Source organism: Amphiprion ocellaris, chromosome 15, assembly GCF_022539595.1.
Source record: "Amphiprion ocellaris isolate individual 3 ecotype Okinawa chromosome 15, ASM2253959v1, whole genome shotgun sequence".
In the NCBI taxonomy this organism is placed as follows: Eukaryota; Metazoa; Chordata; class Actinopteri; family Pomacentridae; genus Amphiprion; species Amphiprion ocellaris.
The window spans coordinates 25,208,052-25,226,935 of NC_072780.1; the positions used below are offsets into that span (position 1 = coordinate 25,208,052).

The 18,884-nt window shown below is 40.3% G+C and overlaps 1 protein-coding gene across 1 annotated transcript in view; it reads right to left on the minus strand.

The window, feature by feature from the left end:
* The window catches only part of thsd7aa (thrombospondin, type I, domain containing 7Aa), a 201,930-nt gene that overhangs the window by 40,376 nt on the left and 142,670 nt on the right, over positions 1 to 18,884 (minus strand). Inside the window, exons 11-20 of the mRNA XM_055018016.1 lie at positions 16,470 to 16,573; positions 13,223 to 13,417; positions 12,773 to 13,039; positions 3,961 to 4,139; positions 3,810 to 3,815; positions 3,356 to 3,489; positions 2,511 to 2,664; positions 428 to 569; positions 222 to 337; positions 23 to 140 (exon numbers count right to left, since the gene is read on the minus strand). Coding sequence (XP_054873991.1) covers positions 23 to 140; positions 222 to 337; positions 428 to 569; positions 2,511 to 2,664; positions 3,356 to 3,489; positions 3,810 to 3,815; positions 3,961 to 4,139; positions 12,773 to 13,039; positions 13,223 to 13,417; positions 16,470 to 16,573 — 1,415 coding nt within the window. The remainder of the gene's footprint in view (positions 1 to 22; positions 141 to 221; positions 338 to 427; positions 570 to 2,510; positions 2,665 to 3,355; positions 3,490 to 3,809; positions 3,816 to 3,960; positions 4,140 to 12,772; positions 13,040 to 13,222; positions 13,418 to 16,469; positions 16,574 to 18,884) is intronic.

Genomic DNA, 18,884 nt, shown 5'->3' on the forward strand with positions numbered 1-18,884 from the left:
CAGAGTTACTGTACAAACATACCTGCCAGCCCACAGGAATGAGTGCAGTCTGACCATGGTGACCAGTCAGACAGCTGGCAGTTGACAGGACATTCTACAACACAGGAAGCATTCATCTGCCACTTCCTGTCCAGACCCAGCTGCAAAAGAACATCAGTGGTTTTTCATGAATTTGCTCAAAATACTTTCAAAAGACTTTGATAAAAGGAAACACATCTTACCTCTTTGCAAAATTTCAGGTCAACAGATTTACCATCACTACGGACACAGTCCAGCATGCGGGTTTTAATGCCATTTCCACACACTGCTCTTTCACTCAGTTGACATGTACTCCAGTCTGTTGAGATGTCAGCAAAAAGTGAGTGAAACCCTCAGCCTGAACTGTAATATCAGAACTGCATGTTGTATTAAGCTGTTTAAGTGTTACCGGTGATGTTGTAAGAGTAGTGGAAGCAGTTGCCGTTGAGTTTGCATGGCTCTGTTTCTTTAGTCAAAGGACACTCCTTCCCCTCTCCTGGCTGGCGGAGCAGGTATGCACTCCTCTCTCGGGTACCGTTTTCACTACATGGCTAAGGAGCAGAGGAAAGAATTCTGACAGTTATATTTGTGCACACATGACAAGTAAAGAAGCTTATGGATAAGTTCAGTAAGGAAGACCTGTTCGCTCATGTTCTATATTCATGGTGAGTATGGCCTGTTATTGCTGCTTTATTGACTTCATTACTTCTGTTTTCCCACATTGGTAATATCCCTTCCTTCTTAATTTTAGCACCTGTCCTCACCAATACCTCCTCATCCAGGTTTGTCCAGGACATTTCATCTGAAATCTTCACTGGTCATCTGCTAACTATGTTCCACTACCATTGTTTAGACTCTGGAAGGTCCTGTCTTTTATCTCCTACCTTCATCTTGGACTCTGCTCCAACTGACAAAATACTTTTTTTTTGCACGCTTTGTTTTAGCAATATTATTTCATCACTGCTGCCTTGTTCTGCCTTTTTGTTAATGCTTTCTCCTGTGTAAAATTAAACACATTGCCTAACATTATCCTCACCATGCATGAAGGTAGTAAACTATGTTTTCTGCTTTGTGCCCACTAATACAGTTATGGGTTTGAAGCATATCTATCATGAAATGAGACCCAACTGCACATTCACTAAAAAACAGTTCAGATAAATAAAGGCCTTGTGTTAAAACATTCAGTTTCCCTAAATAAATTACAGTTTGCAGTGCTACTAGTGAAAAGAGATTTAGCCATTGGAGTTACTATGATCTGTCTGTTCCTTCTATAGATATGAGCTGATTCCAACACAAACAGCAGGAGCAGATTAATTAGTTTCTGTTTATTCATGCTTCAAATGATTTTTTAAAAATGCATAAAAACAAAAGCATTTACAATGCTAACTGTGCTCAACTGTTTTGTACATGTACATATCTCATCTCTGACAAAAATCTACATTTGTTTTTATCATGGAACTCAGTCCTTTTTAAAGCAGATAATATGTTTGTGATTTAGTTTATTTGATATTTTCTGGGTTCTTTATGTTTTACTTTATATTAAAGAGAAAACAAATTCTGCCTTATTAATATTTGATGGGGGAAAAAAATCCTGCAGTGTTCAATGTTGATTATAACTGATGTACTGCTACAATTGATGGGACAATGTCTTCAAATGTCTTGTTCAGTTTAAAACTATATAAAAAAGCAAAGGTGGCATTTTTTTAACATTTGAAAAGCAACAAGCAAAGAATACCTTTGCTTGGAAAGGGCTTGGTTGTCATAAACTTTGCTGATTAATTAACTGATTTTTCAGCCACTCACCACATCACTTTATCATCACATTTCTTAGAGCCTAGCAGTACATTAGGAAAGCAACAGAGGAGGGAGGAGCAGGTGTGAGCACTGAGAAAAAGATTACTTTTCAGTTAGTCCTTTTAAAAATGCCATTGTACTGAAACTATGATTTTTGGTAAGATTCATGAATTTAATGGACTTTAAGATTTTAATCAAACCAACAGTGGCAAAGGTTTTTTTTTTGTTTGTTTGTTTGTTTATGTGTTCTGACAATCAGTTACCTGATGATCAGGAGAACATATCAGGAAAGTTACATATTTTGATGACTTTGGGAGTGAAGAGAAGTAAATACACACTCGGCACTCAACACACTGTAGCAAAAAGACTTTAAAATGATGTTTTCTTAAAGGAGCAGTAGGAGGAGGAGGAGGAAGAGGAGGGGAAGGGGAGGAGGAAGACAAAGAATCAATGAATGACTTATAGATGAAACTGCAGAAGTGGCATGCATCATTTCACATTGCTTTTTTTCTTTGCTAGATCTCTAAATAGAAAGACTCTGGCTCTCAGCTGTCCACTATCAAGTCAAGGAAAAAATATTAAAAATATTCTAATAAAAATTTGCAATTAAAGTGAAAGCTGACTTCCTTCAAAGGACAAAGAAGTAAGGAAAGGAGCAGTAGGCTATAGTGAAAGAGAGACTACTATGCCATTCTTACCAGTGAACATGGGCTCCAGGCTTCCCAGTCTGATAACACACAGTCCTCTGGGCAGGGTAGCCGGCTGTTACGAGCACCCAGGGGCATCTCCTCTGGGTCACACAGGTAGTCCTCTACCTGCTCAGAGGGCCCATCTACAGTGTTGAGCATACACCTGGTTCCAAACGGGTTAAAACAGGGTTAGTCTGTTTCTATAACACCTCAGTATGTCTAAAACTGTTGAGCAGTAAGAATAGCTAACTAAAATCCAATTAGTTGGGTGTAATGAACCTAAGTCTGAGCACGAGTAACGCATTACCACATCAGTATGCTGCTAAAAGGCTTTAAAAACATGACTTTGAATCTTTTTTAAACCTAACTTTACCTCTAAACCCATTAAGCAGAAACAAAAGTTAAACTCTCAAATAAAAATGAAAATTGCAAAAGTGTTTGTAAAACTCAGGAAGCTCAGAGACATCTGAGACTTGACCAGAAGGCTGCTGAGTTCACACTGAACAGTGGCCGACAAAGAGTCATCGCTGAACTAGCAACTGCAAAAATATTTATATAAACATGCAGCAATTTGATAGGTTAATTTCTCATCTATGTTAAATAATTAAGGTTGCAAGGGAGAAATTACAACACTCGTGAGTTTGCTTGTTCTCTGCCATCACTATTGATGAGATACATGCAAAAATTCACACAAGTCAGCACCCTGTGGGTGACCCCGGAGGTCCTCTTTTCATTTGGTGTTTAATTGGCTCAATGTAGATGACGTTTCAATAATCCATGACACCCATTAATAGACAAGAATGCAGACGAAGAAAGCTAGCTTCAGTCTTTGCAACGTTTATCTGCTTCCTTACCTGACTTTTCGAGTTTGGATACCTTCACCGCAGTTCTCCTTCAGGTCCACATTGCTGACTTTCCATACACTCCAAGGTTCTGCCACCCAGACATACTGTCCACAGTCACTGAGGCAAGGCACCACTTCATACACCTGATTTATACAAACACCACAGTTACCTCTCTGGTCTCCAACAGTAAATGTATAATTCAGCAATGAGAAAGCAGTTGTTTGTTTGTGTGTGTGTGCGTGTGCGTGTGTGTGTCCTTAAACTGTGGAACTACTGCACAGTCATGAGCAAGGATCAAACAACAATTTGTTAGATTAAAATCCAATCAGTTATCATTTGTCTCATAACAATCCCAGTACAAGGCAAAAACATGATTTAAGAAATAAAGACGAAAGCTCAAAAAATTATAACACAAAGACGTAAAAGACATTAAACAACCAACAAGAAGCAACAGTACACCTACCTGTGCCTGTGGATGGAATCCATTCACCAAAGAAAAGAAAGAAACAACAGTAAAAAGGTTGCTCAGATTACTGTACTTACAAAGACAAGCATTTAAATGTAACATTTTGCTCAAACATAAATCCCTCTGTTCAAAGTCAGCGCTCCTTCACCTGGTTGACGTGGTCCAGTTTAGGACATGGTCTCCCACCATTGTAGGGCTTCTCTCTGAGCCATTTGGAGCGAACTTTGACACCACTGCCACATGACTTGCTGCAACGCGACCAGTTAGACCACTCACTTAATTTGCAGTCAGATGGACAGGGGATGATGCAAGCTTCCTCAATATATCCTGTAACCAGTCACATAACAGAAAAGCAGAAATCACAGTTACACAGTTAGAAAAGCAGAGTCACCATGTTACTGAAGTGGGCTGCACAGTGGGGTGGTGGTTAGCACTTTCGCCTTGCAGTTAAAAGATTCCCGATTCGCATCTCGGCCTTCCCGGGATCTTTCTGCATGGAGTTTGCATACTCTTCTTGTGCATGCATGGGTTTTCTCCAGGCACACCGGCTTCCTCCCACTGTCCAAAAATATGCTGAGGTTAATTGATTACTCTAAATTGCCAGTAGGTGTGAATGCTCTTCCTGACTCCTGCTTATATACAAATTTGCATCAAAGTGTACCGAACATAATGTTCACCTGAAGAAATAAAACTATTCTCAATGCTATCACTTGTTAAAAATCTGCTTAAGAGTAGACACTACAATTTCCAGATGTTCCCTAAACACTTGACATGCAAGCTACAGTAGAAACCAGCTAGGCGGCAATGCACAGAGAAGCCTCCAGTCTCCACTTAGTTACTGCAGTGCAGCAGTGAAACAGGTATTTTATGGCCAGATTTACCGAAGTGGACACCAAACTATTTTATTTACATGGTACTGTTTCCGATAGGAAGAGCATTTATTATCAAAGTTCAAAGTTCACTTTATTGTCTCCCATGGGACAAATTTGTCTTGGACAAAGGCAAAAAGCAAGCTGTACTGCAACACATATGACAGAACACATACAACTAAAAACACATAATATGCAACAAATAATCTTAGACATATAAATAAGATAGAATAATATAAACAAACTAAAATACACACACACCCCAATACATACACTCCAGTCAAAAGTTTGGACACACCTTCTCGTTTAATAGTTTTCTATATTTTCATGACTATTTACATTGTAGATTCTCACTGAAGGCCTCAAAATTATGAATGAACACATATGGAATTATGAAGTAAACAAAAAAAGTGTGAAATAAGTCACAACATGTTTTATAGTTTAGAAATTTCAAAATAGCCACCCTTTAATTACTGCTTTGCACCCTCTTGGCATTCTCTGGTTGAGCTTCATAAGGTAGTCACCTGAAATGGATTTCCAACAGTCTTGAAGGAGTTCCCAGAGATGCTAAGCATTTGGCCTTTTGAATTCACTCTGTGGTCCATCTCATCTTAAACCATCTCGATTAGGTTTCGGGCAGGTGACTGTTGAGGCCAGGTCATCTGACGCAGTACCCCATCACCTCCTTCTTGGTCAAATAGCCCTTACACAGCCTGCAGGTGTGTTTGGGGTCATTGTCCTGTTTAAACATATATGATGGTCCAACTAAACACAAACCAGATGGGATAGCATGTCGCTGGAGGATGCTGTGGTAGCAATGCTGGTTCAGTGTGCTTTCAGTTTTGAATAAATCGGCAACAGTGTCACCAGCAAAGCATCCCCACACCATCACACCTCCTCCTCCATGCTTGACGGTGGGAACCATGCATGTAGAGACCATCCGTTCACCTTTTGTGCGTCGCACAAATACACGGCAAACGGAACCAAAGATCTCAAATTTGAACTCATCTGTCCAAAGCACAGATTTCCACTGGTCCATTCCTGGTGTTTTTTGGCCTAAACAAATTTCTTCTGCTTGTTGCTTTTCCTTGGTAGTGGTTTCTTAGCAACTATTTGACCGAAAAGGCCTGATTCACGCAGTCTTCTCAGAACAGTTGATGTAGAGATGTGTCTGCTACTAGAACTGTGTGGCATTTATCTGGACTCTAATCTGAGGTGCTGTTAACTTGTGATTTCTGAGGCTAGTGACTCAAATGAATTTATCCTCAGCAGCAGAGATGAATCTGGGTCTTACTTTCCTGGAGTGGTTCTCCCGTGAGCCACTTTCATTGTAGCACTTGATGGTTTTTGCGACTGCACTTGGGGATACATTCAAAGTTTTTGCAATTTTCCGGACTGACTGAACTTCAGTTCTTAAGTAATGATAGACTGTTGTTTCTCTTTACTTAGCTGATTGGTTCTTGCCATAATATGGATTCTAACAGTTGTCAAATATGGCTGTCATCTGTGTACCACTTGACTTATGCACAACACAAATGATGGTACCAAACCCATGAAGAAGGCAAGAAATTCCACAAATTAACCTGGACAAGGCACGCCTGTGAAGTGAAAACTATTTCAGGTGACTACTTCATGAAGCTCATCGAGAGCATGCCAAGAGTGTTCAAAATAGTAATCAAAGCAAAGAGTGGTTATTTTGAACAAAGCTTTTTTGCTTACTACATAATTCTATATGTTCATCATAGTTTTGATGCCTTCAGTGAGAATCTACAATGTAAACAGTCATGAAAATAAAGAAAAAACAATAAATGAGAAGGTGTGTCCAAACTTTTGACCGGTAGTGTACATACATACATCCATATGTACACAACATGTAATTGCCTCCTTTTAGTAGCTACACCTAACTGCTTATTACTGAGCTGTCAATACCATAACCGTGTTCATTTATGAACATGATGAAATAGGACAGCGGGGGATGCGGCATGCTTGGCGGGATGGTCGGGTCCATTGGGCTCACCACGACATGCCATTACGGTGTGGGCGTGGTTGGCCCGGCGAATCTGGCGAATCTACTGGGCGTGCCGCAAATGCCGGCTTTCAAAATCTGCGGGCTGACACGTCACGCTGTCAGCGAGATGCTTCTGATGAAGGTGAGAGCTTTCACCGAAACTGTCAAGAAGGTAATTAACATCTATCTATTCACCTGATGTCTGATCAAAAGAACTCAAAAGTAATGTTCATTTATTTGTGATAATATAAAATTGTGATTATCTTTTCTATTTGCAACGTTTTTTTTCTATTTGCAACCTTTTTTTCCTTTTTTATGTGTTTGAGCTCATTTGCCTTACTTCGCATTGCACTTCCTGAGATGACTATTGGACATGTGCTCACCACAATTAAAGTGGTGAAATGGCATATAAATTATACACACGTGGACAAAATTGTTGGCATCCCTCTGTTAATGAAAGAAAAACCCACAATAGTCACAGAAATAATTAGAATCTGATGAAAGTAATAAATTAAAATTCTATGAAAATAAACCAATGAAAATCAGACATTGCTTTTGAACTGTGGTTCAACAGAATTATTTTAAAAAATAAACTCATGAAACAGGCCTGGACAAAAATGATGGTACCCTTAACTTAATATTTTGTTGCACAACCTTTTGAGGCAATCACTGCAATCAAACGATTTCTATCACTGTCAATGAGACTTCTGCACCTCTCAGCAGGTATTCTGGTCCACTCCTCATGAGCAGACTGCTCCAGTTGTCTCAGGTTTGAAGGGTTCCTTCTCCAGACACCATGTTTCAGCTCCTTCCACAGATGTTCAATAGGATTTAGATCAGGGCTCATAGAAGGCCACTTCAGAATAGTCCAATGTTTTCCTCTTACCCATTCATGGGTGTTTTTAGCTGTGTGTTTTGGGTCATTATCCTGTTGCAAGACCCATGACCTGCGACTGAGACCAAACTTTCTGACACTGGGCAGCACATTTCTCTCTAGAATACCTTGATAGTCATGAGATTTCATTGTACGCTGCACAGATTCAAGACACCCTGTGTCAGATGCAGCAAAGCAGCCCCAGAACATAACAGAACCTCCTCCATGTTTCACAGTAGGACAGTGTTCTTTTCTTCATATGCTTCATTTTTGCGTCTGTGAACATAGAGCTGATGTGCCTTGCCAAAAAGTTCCAGTTTTGTCTCGTCTGTCCATAGGACATTGTCGAAGAAGCTTTGTGGCTTGTCAACATGCAGTTTGGCAAATTCCAGTCTGGCTTTTTTAGATTTGTTTTCAACAATGGTGTCCTCCTTGGTCGTCTCCCATGAAGTCCACTATGGCTCAAAAGACGACGGATGGTGCAATCTGATACTGATGTACCTTGATCTTGAAGTTTACTTTTAATGTCTTTAGAGGTTGTTCTGGGCTCTTTTGTTACCATTCGTATTATCCGTCTCATTTGTCATCAATTTTCCTCCTGCAGCCATGTCCAGGGAGGTTGGCTACAGTCCTATGGATCTTAAATTTCTGAATAATATGTGCAAATGTCTGATTTTCATTGGTTAATTTTCTTAGAATTTTTATTTATTATTACTTTTGCCAGATTCAAGTTATTTTTGTGACCATTGTAGGTTTTTATTTTATTAACTGAGGGGTACCAACAATTTTGTCCACATGTGCATATTGTGCATATCTATTCCTGCCATTGAAAACAAACGATTGAAAAAAATGCATCACTGATTCCCAGCTGTTGCCTGAGGAGCAGACATTTCCCGTTTACTTCCACCATACTCCCTGGAATGAGAGAGCAAATCAAACAATTCAAATCAAATAGAAAGTAAGCTGCAGCTGCAGCATGACTCTGAGCCCAATATCTTTTTACAGTTACAGCTGGTTACCATCAAACAGCCCCATACTGGGAGAAAAGCTTCTAGTCACAATGAGACTGGTTTCTCCATAAACAAACAGACAAGCTCATTCCCCCAAAGGTTTTTATGTGCTCTGTGTATTCCCAGAGTTAAAATGCAGAATATAATGGCTCTGTGATTGATAATTCCCTGTTTTGCCTGTGCTGAAATATACTGTGAAATATTAATACAGCTCATCACAAATTGGACTGATACATCCGGGCTGCTGGCAGCAGAAACGTTCCCAAGTTCCCATGATTGATTGTTTTTTACACTGGTGGCTTGAAAAAAGGACATACTGTTAACTGACACTGAGCGGAGTCAAGTTGTTGCAGAATAATGGTACTTCACTTAATTCTTTTGAGTAAATCAAGGCCTTTTAGAGTCAGAGTTTCCAGCTAACTAACTGGTAGTTTCCTTCAGCCGTGCCAACATAGATTACGTAGTGAATCAAAAACAAATTACAATGTTGGGCAATGCTGAAAATATATACTGTCTATGTAAACCAAGTGGGTCAAATTTTCCTCTTTGGTACCAGTATTCTGGTGTACAGCCTGACAACATTGTCAGTCCTGCTCATGTCACAGAGTGGTTAATTGTTAGTCCCCCAACTGTGCTCACTGGACCGGATGATTTTTCAACTAACATATCACTGTTCCATGTCACGCCGTCAGGCGAATCAGTCTATTTATGAGAGTGGGCTCATTTAAAGGTCTGGATCCAGACAAGTGTTCCACAAAGATTGTTTACTGTTAAGGATAAAACACTTGATTTCCCTAGAAACAGAACAAAATTTGACTCCTTGTTATGATGTACAGTGGTCCCTCGCCATATTGAGGTTCGTTTTTTGCAGTCTCACTGTATCGCAGATTTTTAAAATGCATTTGGTATCACAGATTTTCGTTATATCGCGGAGTTTTGCAGTATAGATAATTTTCAATACTTATTGTGGCAAGCTGCATTGATAAATGACGCTGGAAAAAGAATATCTGCCTTTTATGCACTATGCAACTGCCAGATGCTTTTAATTGACACAGAGACAGCAGTAACATTAAAAATGTGGAAGGAAGTCATCAAACATACCATTATACCATACCATACACTTAATCAAACTAACTAGGCTGACTAAACCACAAAAACACAATAAAACACAAACTCTAGTAACACTGTAGCACTAACATAACAACAATAATGACCTTTAAACCCCCAACACCCCAAACTCTCATGGTGCATTGCAGCACAACAGTTCAGTCATTGCAACCGGCTCTGCAATCATTACATTAATTATTTTTGTGGTAAAATAAGCATTTTCTAGCCTAAAAAAATTGAAAACAATATAAAAAATAATAATTAAAACATATTAAAAAAAATTTAATCTAAATAAAATACGTAGCATACAGCGCTGGGCGCTGATTGGCTCAGTGACTGTAGCATCAGTCTCTTCTGTCTCCTATGTGTAGCAACGTTCAGCATCTGGCCTTGTCCATTTCATATAGATATCTGATCGCTGCACATAGTATTGCTCTGCGGTGATGTGCGGTGTGTGGGGAGGGTTTATAAAAGAACTCACAGAGCGGAGTACCCCGCCAAGACTGTTCATTCCCTGGCCTTGCGCTGAACACAGGCATGTGTTATGCATGTGTTTGTTATGTACGGATACCGCATTGCCTGACCTAAATATGTAGCGAACGGCAGGAATTGATGGGACTTGGAAACACCCGCACAATTTAATCAATTGTTCCTTGTATTATTTCTGATGTCGGCAATGGTGGATTTTGTAGTAGGATCGCAAACATGTGATCGTCAGCAGGCAACTGACACAGCATTTGATTGTTGGCCGCTATATCTTGCAATGAGAAATCCTTAACAAGTCCATGGATCCAGACAACAAGCCCCATCACTGGGTGCCCGTATAGCTCAACGCGTTGAGTGGGTGACCCATGTACAGGGGCTGGTCCCTGATGCAGCTGGCCCGGGTTCGATTCCCGCTCGCGGCCCTTTGCTGCATGTCTTCCCCCGACTCTTCTCCCCTGTTTCCTGTCGCTCTCTCTCACTGCGCCTATCTAATAAAGCCCACAAAAAGGCCAAAAAAATAACTTAAAAAAAAAAAAAAAAAAAAAAAAACAAGCCCCATCACTGCCAAAATCTAATCCCTTGGTCCTTGTGTCATTTCTGCCCTTCCCTGAAAATTTCATCCAAATCCATTAGTCCCGTTTTGGAAACTGTTGCATCCAGATTTGTTGGAGCACTGGATTCACAGATTTGTTAAGGATTTCCCATTGAGATAGCGGCACAGTGTCTGATAGCGGCATGGTCACCATTGGCAACAAGTGAACACTACCTCAGCGTCCTGCTGACGATCTCATCATTGTGATCCTACTACAAATCCACCGCTGTAGACGTATGGGAAATGATACAAGGAACAATTGGTTAAATTGTGGGGGTGTTTCTGACACCCATGAATTCCTGCCAACCGCAACATATTTACGTCACGTGATTCGGTATGTACGCATGCATAACACACGCCTGTGTTCAGCGCAAGGTCAGGTAATGAACAGTCTTGGTGAAGTACTGTGCTCTCTGAATGCTTTTTTTGTTAATTGACGTGACAAGCCGTGACCGCGTGGGTGTGAATACGTGTGTGCCAGAAAGTGAAATTAACTTTTGAAGCTGCTGACAGATATGTCCAAATGTTATTCATTCAAGAGTAAATTTTCATTTTGTGCCTTAACTCTAGCTGCTGCTAATTTCCCACCATAGTATGCCATCTTGTGTAAATGGGTTGGATTGTTAAAGAATTAATTTCGGAATAAATATTGTCCATTACAATGCTGAAACATGCTCTAAAAGCTGAAAAAAAATGCAACTTTTTAGCAATTGTCACTGTGTCCCGCAATTTCATCACAACAAACAAGCTTAAAACATTGCAGCTTAAGTCGCAATTTTTGAGGGGAAAACATTCCTCACACACACAACAACAACATTTACAGATTTTGGAACTCGGTGCACACATAAGGGGCACCGCATTATAAGGTGCTCCGTCCATTTTGGAGAAAATTTAAGACTTTTAAGTGCGCCTTATGGTCGCGAAAATACGGTACTAACTTTGTTAATATGTTTTGCTTAAACCATCAATACATGCAGGTGATTTCATGAAATCATGAATTAGATAAAACCCAATTAAAGGTTTATGTGATCAAAATTTACATCCAGTCACATGGTGAGTGCAAGCTAGTAAAAATGGTTTAACCAGTGTTGGACATGTTCCTTTAAAAAAGTAATTAGTTATAGTTACTTCTTCCAAAAAGTAACTGAGTTAGTAACTGTATTACTCCACTACAAAAGTAACTATGTTGCATACTGGTCTGGTTGCAGTGCGTTTCGAGCTGCGATCCAGTGTGTTTACCTGAAGCAGCTCATTTGCATAAAGTAGGTTCGACTTCTACTTTATGCAAATTCAATGCGGCGTGCGGAGATCCGACACATCACAAAATTTCCATCAAACATCTAAACTAGCCATCAGTGAATGAATGAAAACGAGGACAGATTCAGCTACTGCACAGCTTATTTCTCGCCTCAAATGCTTTCAGAAATACTTTTCGATGAAGTGTTTTTGAAATAAAAGAGAAAGTTTGCGGCCAAGCTGCTTTGTTTATCTGATGCATCTGTCGGACTGTCAAGCCGAAAGCACTGTCACGTGACCACTGGCCCAATGAAGCTCAAGCCCTGTCACATGACAATGTTGCAGCCCACAAGTGACCACCCACCATGCATGCGATTTTCAGATGAGGCCCATTTACAGGCAGGAAAAATGCATCTAGTGGACACATACCTTGAGAGCCAAGTCTGATAACAAGAGCTTCAATGAGTAGCTTTAGTTTATAACGTGCAACATTTAATTGTCGGTAATGGTAACGGTGTCGTAACAATGGAAATAGTAATTAGCTGGATTACCCTTTACTGAAAAAAAAAATACCGCCATTAGTAACACCGTTTATTTTGTTATTGCCATCACTGGGCTTAACTAATATTAATGAATTAAGCTGGATTTACCTCAGAGGTGGCTTGGCAGAAACATGAGTAAAAGTACCTGGTTCCAAATGAAATCTGCCTGAACTGTTTTTAGAGCTGACATTGAATTCAATGAAGAAGAGTCAGGGTGAGAGAGTTATTTGACTCACCATGACTGTTGCAGCGAGAAGTCTCAACTATGCGGTTGTCCTGATCATAGCACACCATGGCCTGGTAGCGGTATCCTTGGCCGCACTCCTTGATGTCACCTTGGACTTTCATACCCAGGTGACCCTCTATGCGGGCGCCCTCAGGTAGGATGCAGTCTGACCAGTTGCCCACAGGTTGGGCATTGTACTTGTTACAAGGGCAATACTGGGTTTCACTCAGGGGATACATCTGGCTGTTTTTACACTGATCACGTTTTTTACTCTTTCCTGTTGGAGGGGGGGATGACAAACATTAATTATGGATAAAATTAGGATGAAAAATACTGTAAGACTTTATAGTACACAGCTATGCCCCAAAATGGGAGTTATGCCCCTTGATTCTGGGTGGGACTGAGAACTTTTTGAAGTAGCCTTGTGCATCAATTAATTTTAGTCCAAAGGCAGACTCACCCACTAGCATTCTCTTTCGGGTCCTGACACCCACACAGTCAGCTGTGCAGGAGGAGAACTTGGACCAGGTGCTGAGTTGACAGTCTTCCCGGCAGGGCAGTTGGCAGGGCTGGGTGAGAGGCAGCATGGAGCTAGCAAACTTAAGACAGTCTTCAACGTCTGCTTGTCCACCATCCTGCTTCCGACATGAAACAGCTAAAAATAAAAAATAAATTTTTATTTTTTTTATATATATATATATATATATATATATATATATATATATATATATATATATATATATATATATATATGAATGGAGTTTTAAAAGGATCTAATTTTTGCAGGTAATGGTGTCTGTATAAGTAGCAACGTGAGTCAGTTTGTATGCGCACAGTAGATATTGATGGATCTGATGCTCCATGTTAACAACAACACAGTAAGCCAAAAGCACTAACAAAATGCTGGCCTAATATAAAGATGTTGCATGTAGAAAATAAGGCCTTTAAAGCCAGCAGTTTTCTAAATAAACCACTTATCACTGCAATGACTTAAAAGTGGCACCCAACTGCCACACTTCAAAGAAAACATGGATAATGATATCAAAGTAGAATACAACATTAATACTCTCATTATTTGAGGGTATGCATTATTTTTTGTTAGTATTTTTTCTGTCTTATATTCACAAGGTTTAAAGCACACATAAAGACCTACACATACAGACACACAATCATGGGAAATATTAAAGCTAAAAGCTATAAAATGGGTTTGGCCTTCTGCATACTGTATTGAGTGAGCGTGATAATAAAAGGCTTGTATCGAATAGTCTCTCTCTAGCTCAGAGTATACTATTACAGATAATGGTACATAATGACAAGAGCCTCTCAAAATGAAGGAGGCGGAAGCTCATCATCGGAATCAGATAATGTGCTCTGTCTCTGAGACTTTAATAGGTGTCTGAGTGTGTGCACTGACAACAAGTCAACTGTCAGCCCGCATTCTTATTCAGATCACAGGCTACAGTGCTACACTCAGCAAAATATCCTAAATAGTGGTATCTAAATTATTTATCATAATAAACCATTGTTAGTCTGACTGGCAGCATTGAATTAATAAGCCAAGTGGTTAACTGGTATATATATACTTTAAATTTCCGCTGATGAATAAATGCACTTTTAAAGGTCGCATATGGTGATGGTTTCTGTGTTTTGTGTGTCTTTACAACCTAGAGTTAAAAAGTGGCATGTGATACTGCTATTCTTCTGCACCCTCTTACATAGCTTCTCAACTTTACATTCTTGTACAAATTGTATTCATCAATTGTGATGCAGAAACTGACTGTCTGCTGTGGTCTGTACAACAATAGAAAATCCTTTGTGTTACCTTCTTGTGCAGCTACCATTAGCTCTCATTGTATTCCTGCAGATGAAGTATTAGATGCAGAGAAAATATTAGACCCAGCGAAAGTTTTCGTCCTGAAGGGGTCGTGAACAGCAGCTCAGCTCCGTTTAAAGCTACAGACACTGAAACAGGCAGTTTTGAAAAGGGCTAAAAGCAGGGTTTGCAGTATTTTGATCTGAAAATTAAAAGACACATTCTGGAGACATGGAACTTAAATTGAAAAGATGAAGTGAACAGAACTGGCACCAGTTTGCTCAATGGGGCCACAGTACTTGACATTTAGGTTTTAGGAATCCACTTGTAAAAACAGAAACGTTGACAAAAAACTGTGCAAAAGATTTGGCTAATTGTTATCACAAAATCAGCTTCTTTACTGAAAAAGAGACAATGTTTTTGGCCTGTGACAAAAATACAACATATAGTTGAGACTGGCCATGTTTCAGATGTCCGTCGGTTGGTAGTAGTTCTAGCAAAGCTTCCAGACTAACGAGAGTTAATAATATCAAATGTGTCATAAAATAATCAAAGACTTGACAATAGGAAAAATACAGATTTATGCTATAGAACATTGTTCTTCTTTACTTTCCCAGTTATGATTCCTCTGATTTAACTTGTGTCCTTGTGTATGGGCTTGATCTTCTCGTTGGGAGCCATTGGACTGAACTTTCTGTGTGTAAAAAGTTTAAAACTATATAATAATACATCTACAATAGATCAGTCAAAGTATCTAATTTAGTATGTACTTTTGTTACTTCGAGTAAATTTAGCTGACATTGTTTTTGTGTTTTAACTTAGGTAGGATTTTGAATTTGAGACCTAATGGAATATTTCAGTATTGTGTGTGTGGAGTATTTTACTTGTAGGTGTTTCTACACAATACACAATCCAAGCAATCCGGGGGGGGGGGGGGGGGGGGGGGGGGGGGTGTTTACTCAGACACTGTTTGGCGTTTGGTGTTTAATGGATGATGAAAATGTTTTTTTGATGAGATAAGAACCAATGGAGAAATACTAGTGTTTCTGATTTTACAGCCGCATTTGATAAAGAGACAACATTTATTCCAAATCCAGTTTAGCTACAGTCTGATTGTGGCAGTTTGTGGCTCTTGCTGGCTTTGTCTGTATTTTTTGAAGAATCTCATCAAATCATAAAACATCCACTAAAATAACTGTACACCTTAACTTGTAATGAGATATGAATATGAGTCAGTCAGTTTCATTGGTGTTGTGAATTTGAGTAGGTAAGATTGGAGACAGGTATGCTTTAATAGTAACACTCACATTCTTCTGCTTAGTATGATTTCATTTACAACAACACCTGTGGCTCAGGTGCTAGAGTGGGTCGTCCAATGATCGAAGGACGCTCTGTCCTAGTCACCTTGCCTCCAGTGCTGCTACTCACACTGGAGTATGAATGCGTGTGAATGTTGGCGGTGGTGGTCGGAGGGGCCGTAGGCGCAGATTGGCAGCCACACTTCCGTCAGTCTGCCCCAGGGCATGTGGCTATAAATGTAGTTTACCACCACCAAGTGAGAATGTGTGAGTGAGTGAATAATGGATTCATTGTGATGCGCCTTGACTGCCTTGAAAAGCGCTATATAAATCTAATCCATTATTATTATTCTTATTATTAATAATAAACTTGTATTAAACCCCAGGTGCTGCCTCAATTCATGTCCCTTCTGATCTGCGATCTGATCAGTGGTCCCAAATCTCCAGTAGAACCATGTGTTAGCTCAGTCTATTGCCCCTTCTGATGAGTGCTCATGATCATGCTTTTTGTTTGCTCTGTGTGACTAATATGGAGCTATAGTGAAGAAATAAGATGTGAATATTTGTTTAGTTTGTGCATGTATGGCTGTCCTCACCTCGAACTTGCAGACCCGGCCCACAGGTCTCCTGAGCTCCAGGACTGTCCTGCCGAACTGACCATGGAACCAGCTGACATCTCCGCCACTTGTGGGTCTTCCATCTGTTGGAGAACACAGACAAATTAAAGATATCTAGGGTGCCCCAGTGGCTGAAGTGGTTGAGTGGATGACCCATGAACAGGGGTTATAGTCCCCGACACAGCGGCCATGGGTTCAAGTCCGGCCCATGGGTTCAAGTCCGGCCCATGGCCATTTGCTGCAGGTCCATACCCCACACTTCTCCCTACCTTCCTGTTTTCCTCTCTGCTATTTTGTCTAATAAAGCCGAAAGGCAAAAAATAAATATTCTCTCCCTCTCTCTCTCTCCCTCTGTGTGTGTGTGTGTGTGTGTGTGTGTGTGTGTGTGTGTGTGTGTGTGTGTGTGTGTGTGTGTGTGTGTGTGTGTGTGTGTGTGTGTGTGTGTGTGTGTGTGTATATATATGTATATATATATATATATATATATACACACACATATATATACACGTGAACAAAATTGTTGGTACCCCTCGGTTAATGAAAGAAAAACCCACAATGGTCACAGAAATAATCTGAATCTGTCAAAAGTAATAATACATAACCATTTTATGGAAATTAACCAATGAAAATCAGACATTGCTTTTGAACCGTGGTTTAACAGAATTATTTTAAAAAATAAACTCATGAAACAGGCCTTGACAAAAATGATGGTACCCCTAGAAAAGACTGAAAATAATGTGACCATAGGGACATGTTCAATCAAGGTGTGTCCTCTAATTAGCATCACAGGTGTCTACAAACTTGTAATCAGCTTATTTATAGGGTTACAAGTAGTCACTGTGCTGTTTGGTGACATGGCGTGTACCACACTAAACATGGACCAGAGGAAGCCAAGGAGAGAGTTGTCTCAGGAGATTAGAAAGAAAATTATAGACAAGCATGTTAAAGGTAAAGGCTATAAGACCATCTCCAAGCAGCTTGATGTTCCTGTGACTACAGTTGCACATATTATTCAGATATTTAAGATCCATGGGACTGTAGCCAACCTCCCTGGACGTGGCCACAGGAGGAAAATTGATGACAAATGGAAGAGATGGATAATACGAATGGTAACAAAAGAGCCCAGAACAACCTCTAAAGACATTAAAGGTGAACTCCAAGGTCAAGGAACATCAGTATCAGATCACACCATCCATCATTGTTTGAGCCAAAGTGGACTTCATGGGAGACGACCAAGGAGGACACCATTGTTGAAAACAAATCATAAAAAAGCCAGACTGGAATTTGCCAAACTGCATGTTGACAAGCCACAAGGCTTCTGGCTTCTGGGAGAATGTCCTATGGACAGATGAGACAAAACTGGAACTTTCTGGCAAGGCACATCAACTCTATGTTCACAGATGCAAAAATGAAGCATATCAAGAAAAAAGCACTCAAGACCCTACACACAAACACTACGAATACAAAAACAGAAGTCTACAAAACTAAACTTGATTAACAAAACTAAGCTAAGGAGGGGTACTCACAAGACGGGGGGAACTGACAACAGAGAGGAAACAGTTTGGGGAAATCCAGGAGCAGACAGGAGACAAGACTGGTACCATAGACTGCAGACAGGAACAGGGCTGACGGAAATCCAGGAGACAAACAAAGTCCAAGTGGGGGAAATCCAGGAGGGGGGAAGCAGTGTCCATTAGGGAACAGAGTCTATGGTCCGACGGAGAGTGAATGACAGAGCTGAATTTAAATAGTGAGCAGGTGAGATTGTGGGCAGGTGAGCTGATTACTGCAATGCGTGTCACCTGCAGTAATCAGCTGAGTGCAGACAGGTGAAGCAGGAAGAGCAAGACACAGGGACGAGAGAGAGGAGGGAGAGAGATGACAGACAAAGGGAGCCAAAGGGACAGAAAGATCAAAATAGATAGACAGACGCAAAGTGAACAGGAGGAAGAAGGAGACCAGGAGGGAGAATGAAGGAGAGGAACAGGGGCAGGAGCAGAGACCATAACACCACCGCCGCATGTCTCCACCTTCACAGCAGAGTCCTGTACTGTGTCGGGTACTCGCGAGTACTAAGGTAAACTACAGATAACTATCTTGCTCAGTATCTACTCTTTGATACGTCGGGTTAATATGACATTAATTAGTCGCGAGAGCACGTCACATCAAGTGCCCAGGCACCAGGTCAGAGAGTCAGAGGAGTGTCCTCTTGGAAAATAAGGCAGCGACTTACTGGAGAAAAGTTATTAGCTCAAGATAAGTCATAGTAGACTTTACAAGTTAAATAAACATTCACAAAATATTGATGTCCAGCTAGCGTTACATAATGTATCAGTAGCTTCAGTTAATCGGGCCCAGTGCCAACTCAGTGTCGCTAACATGAGTAAACTATTG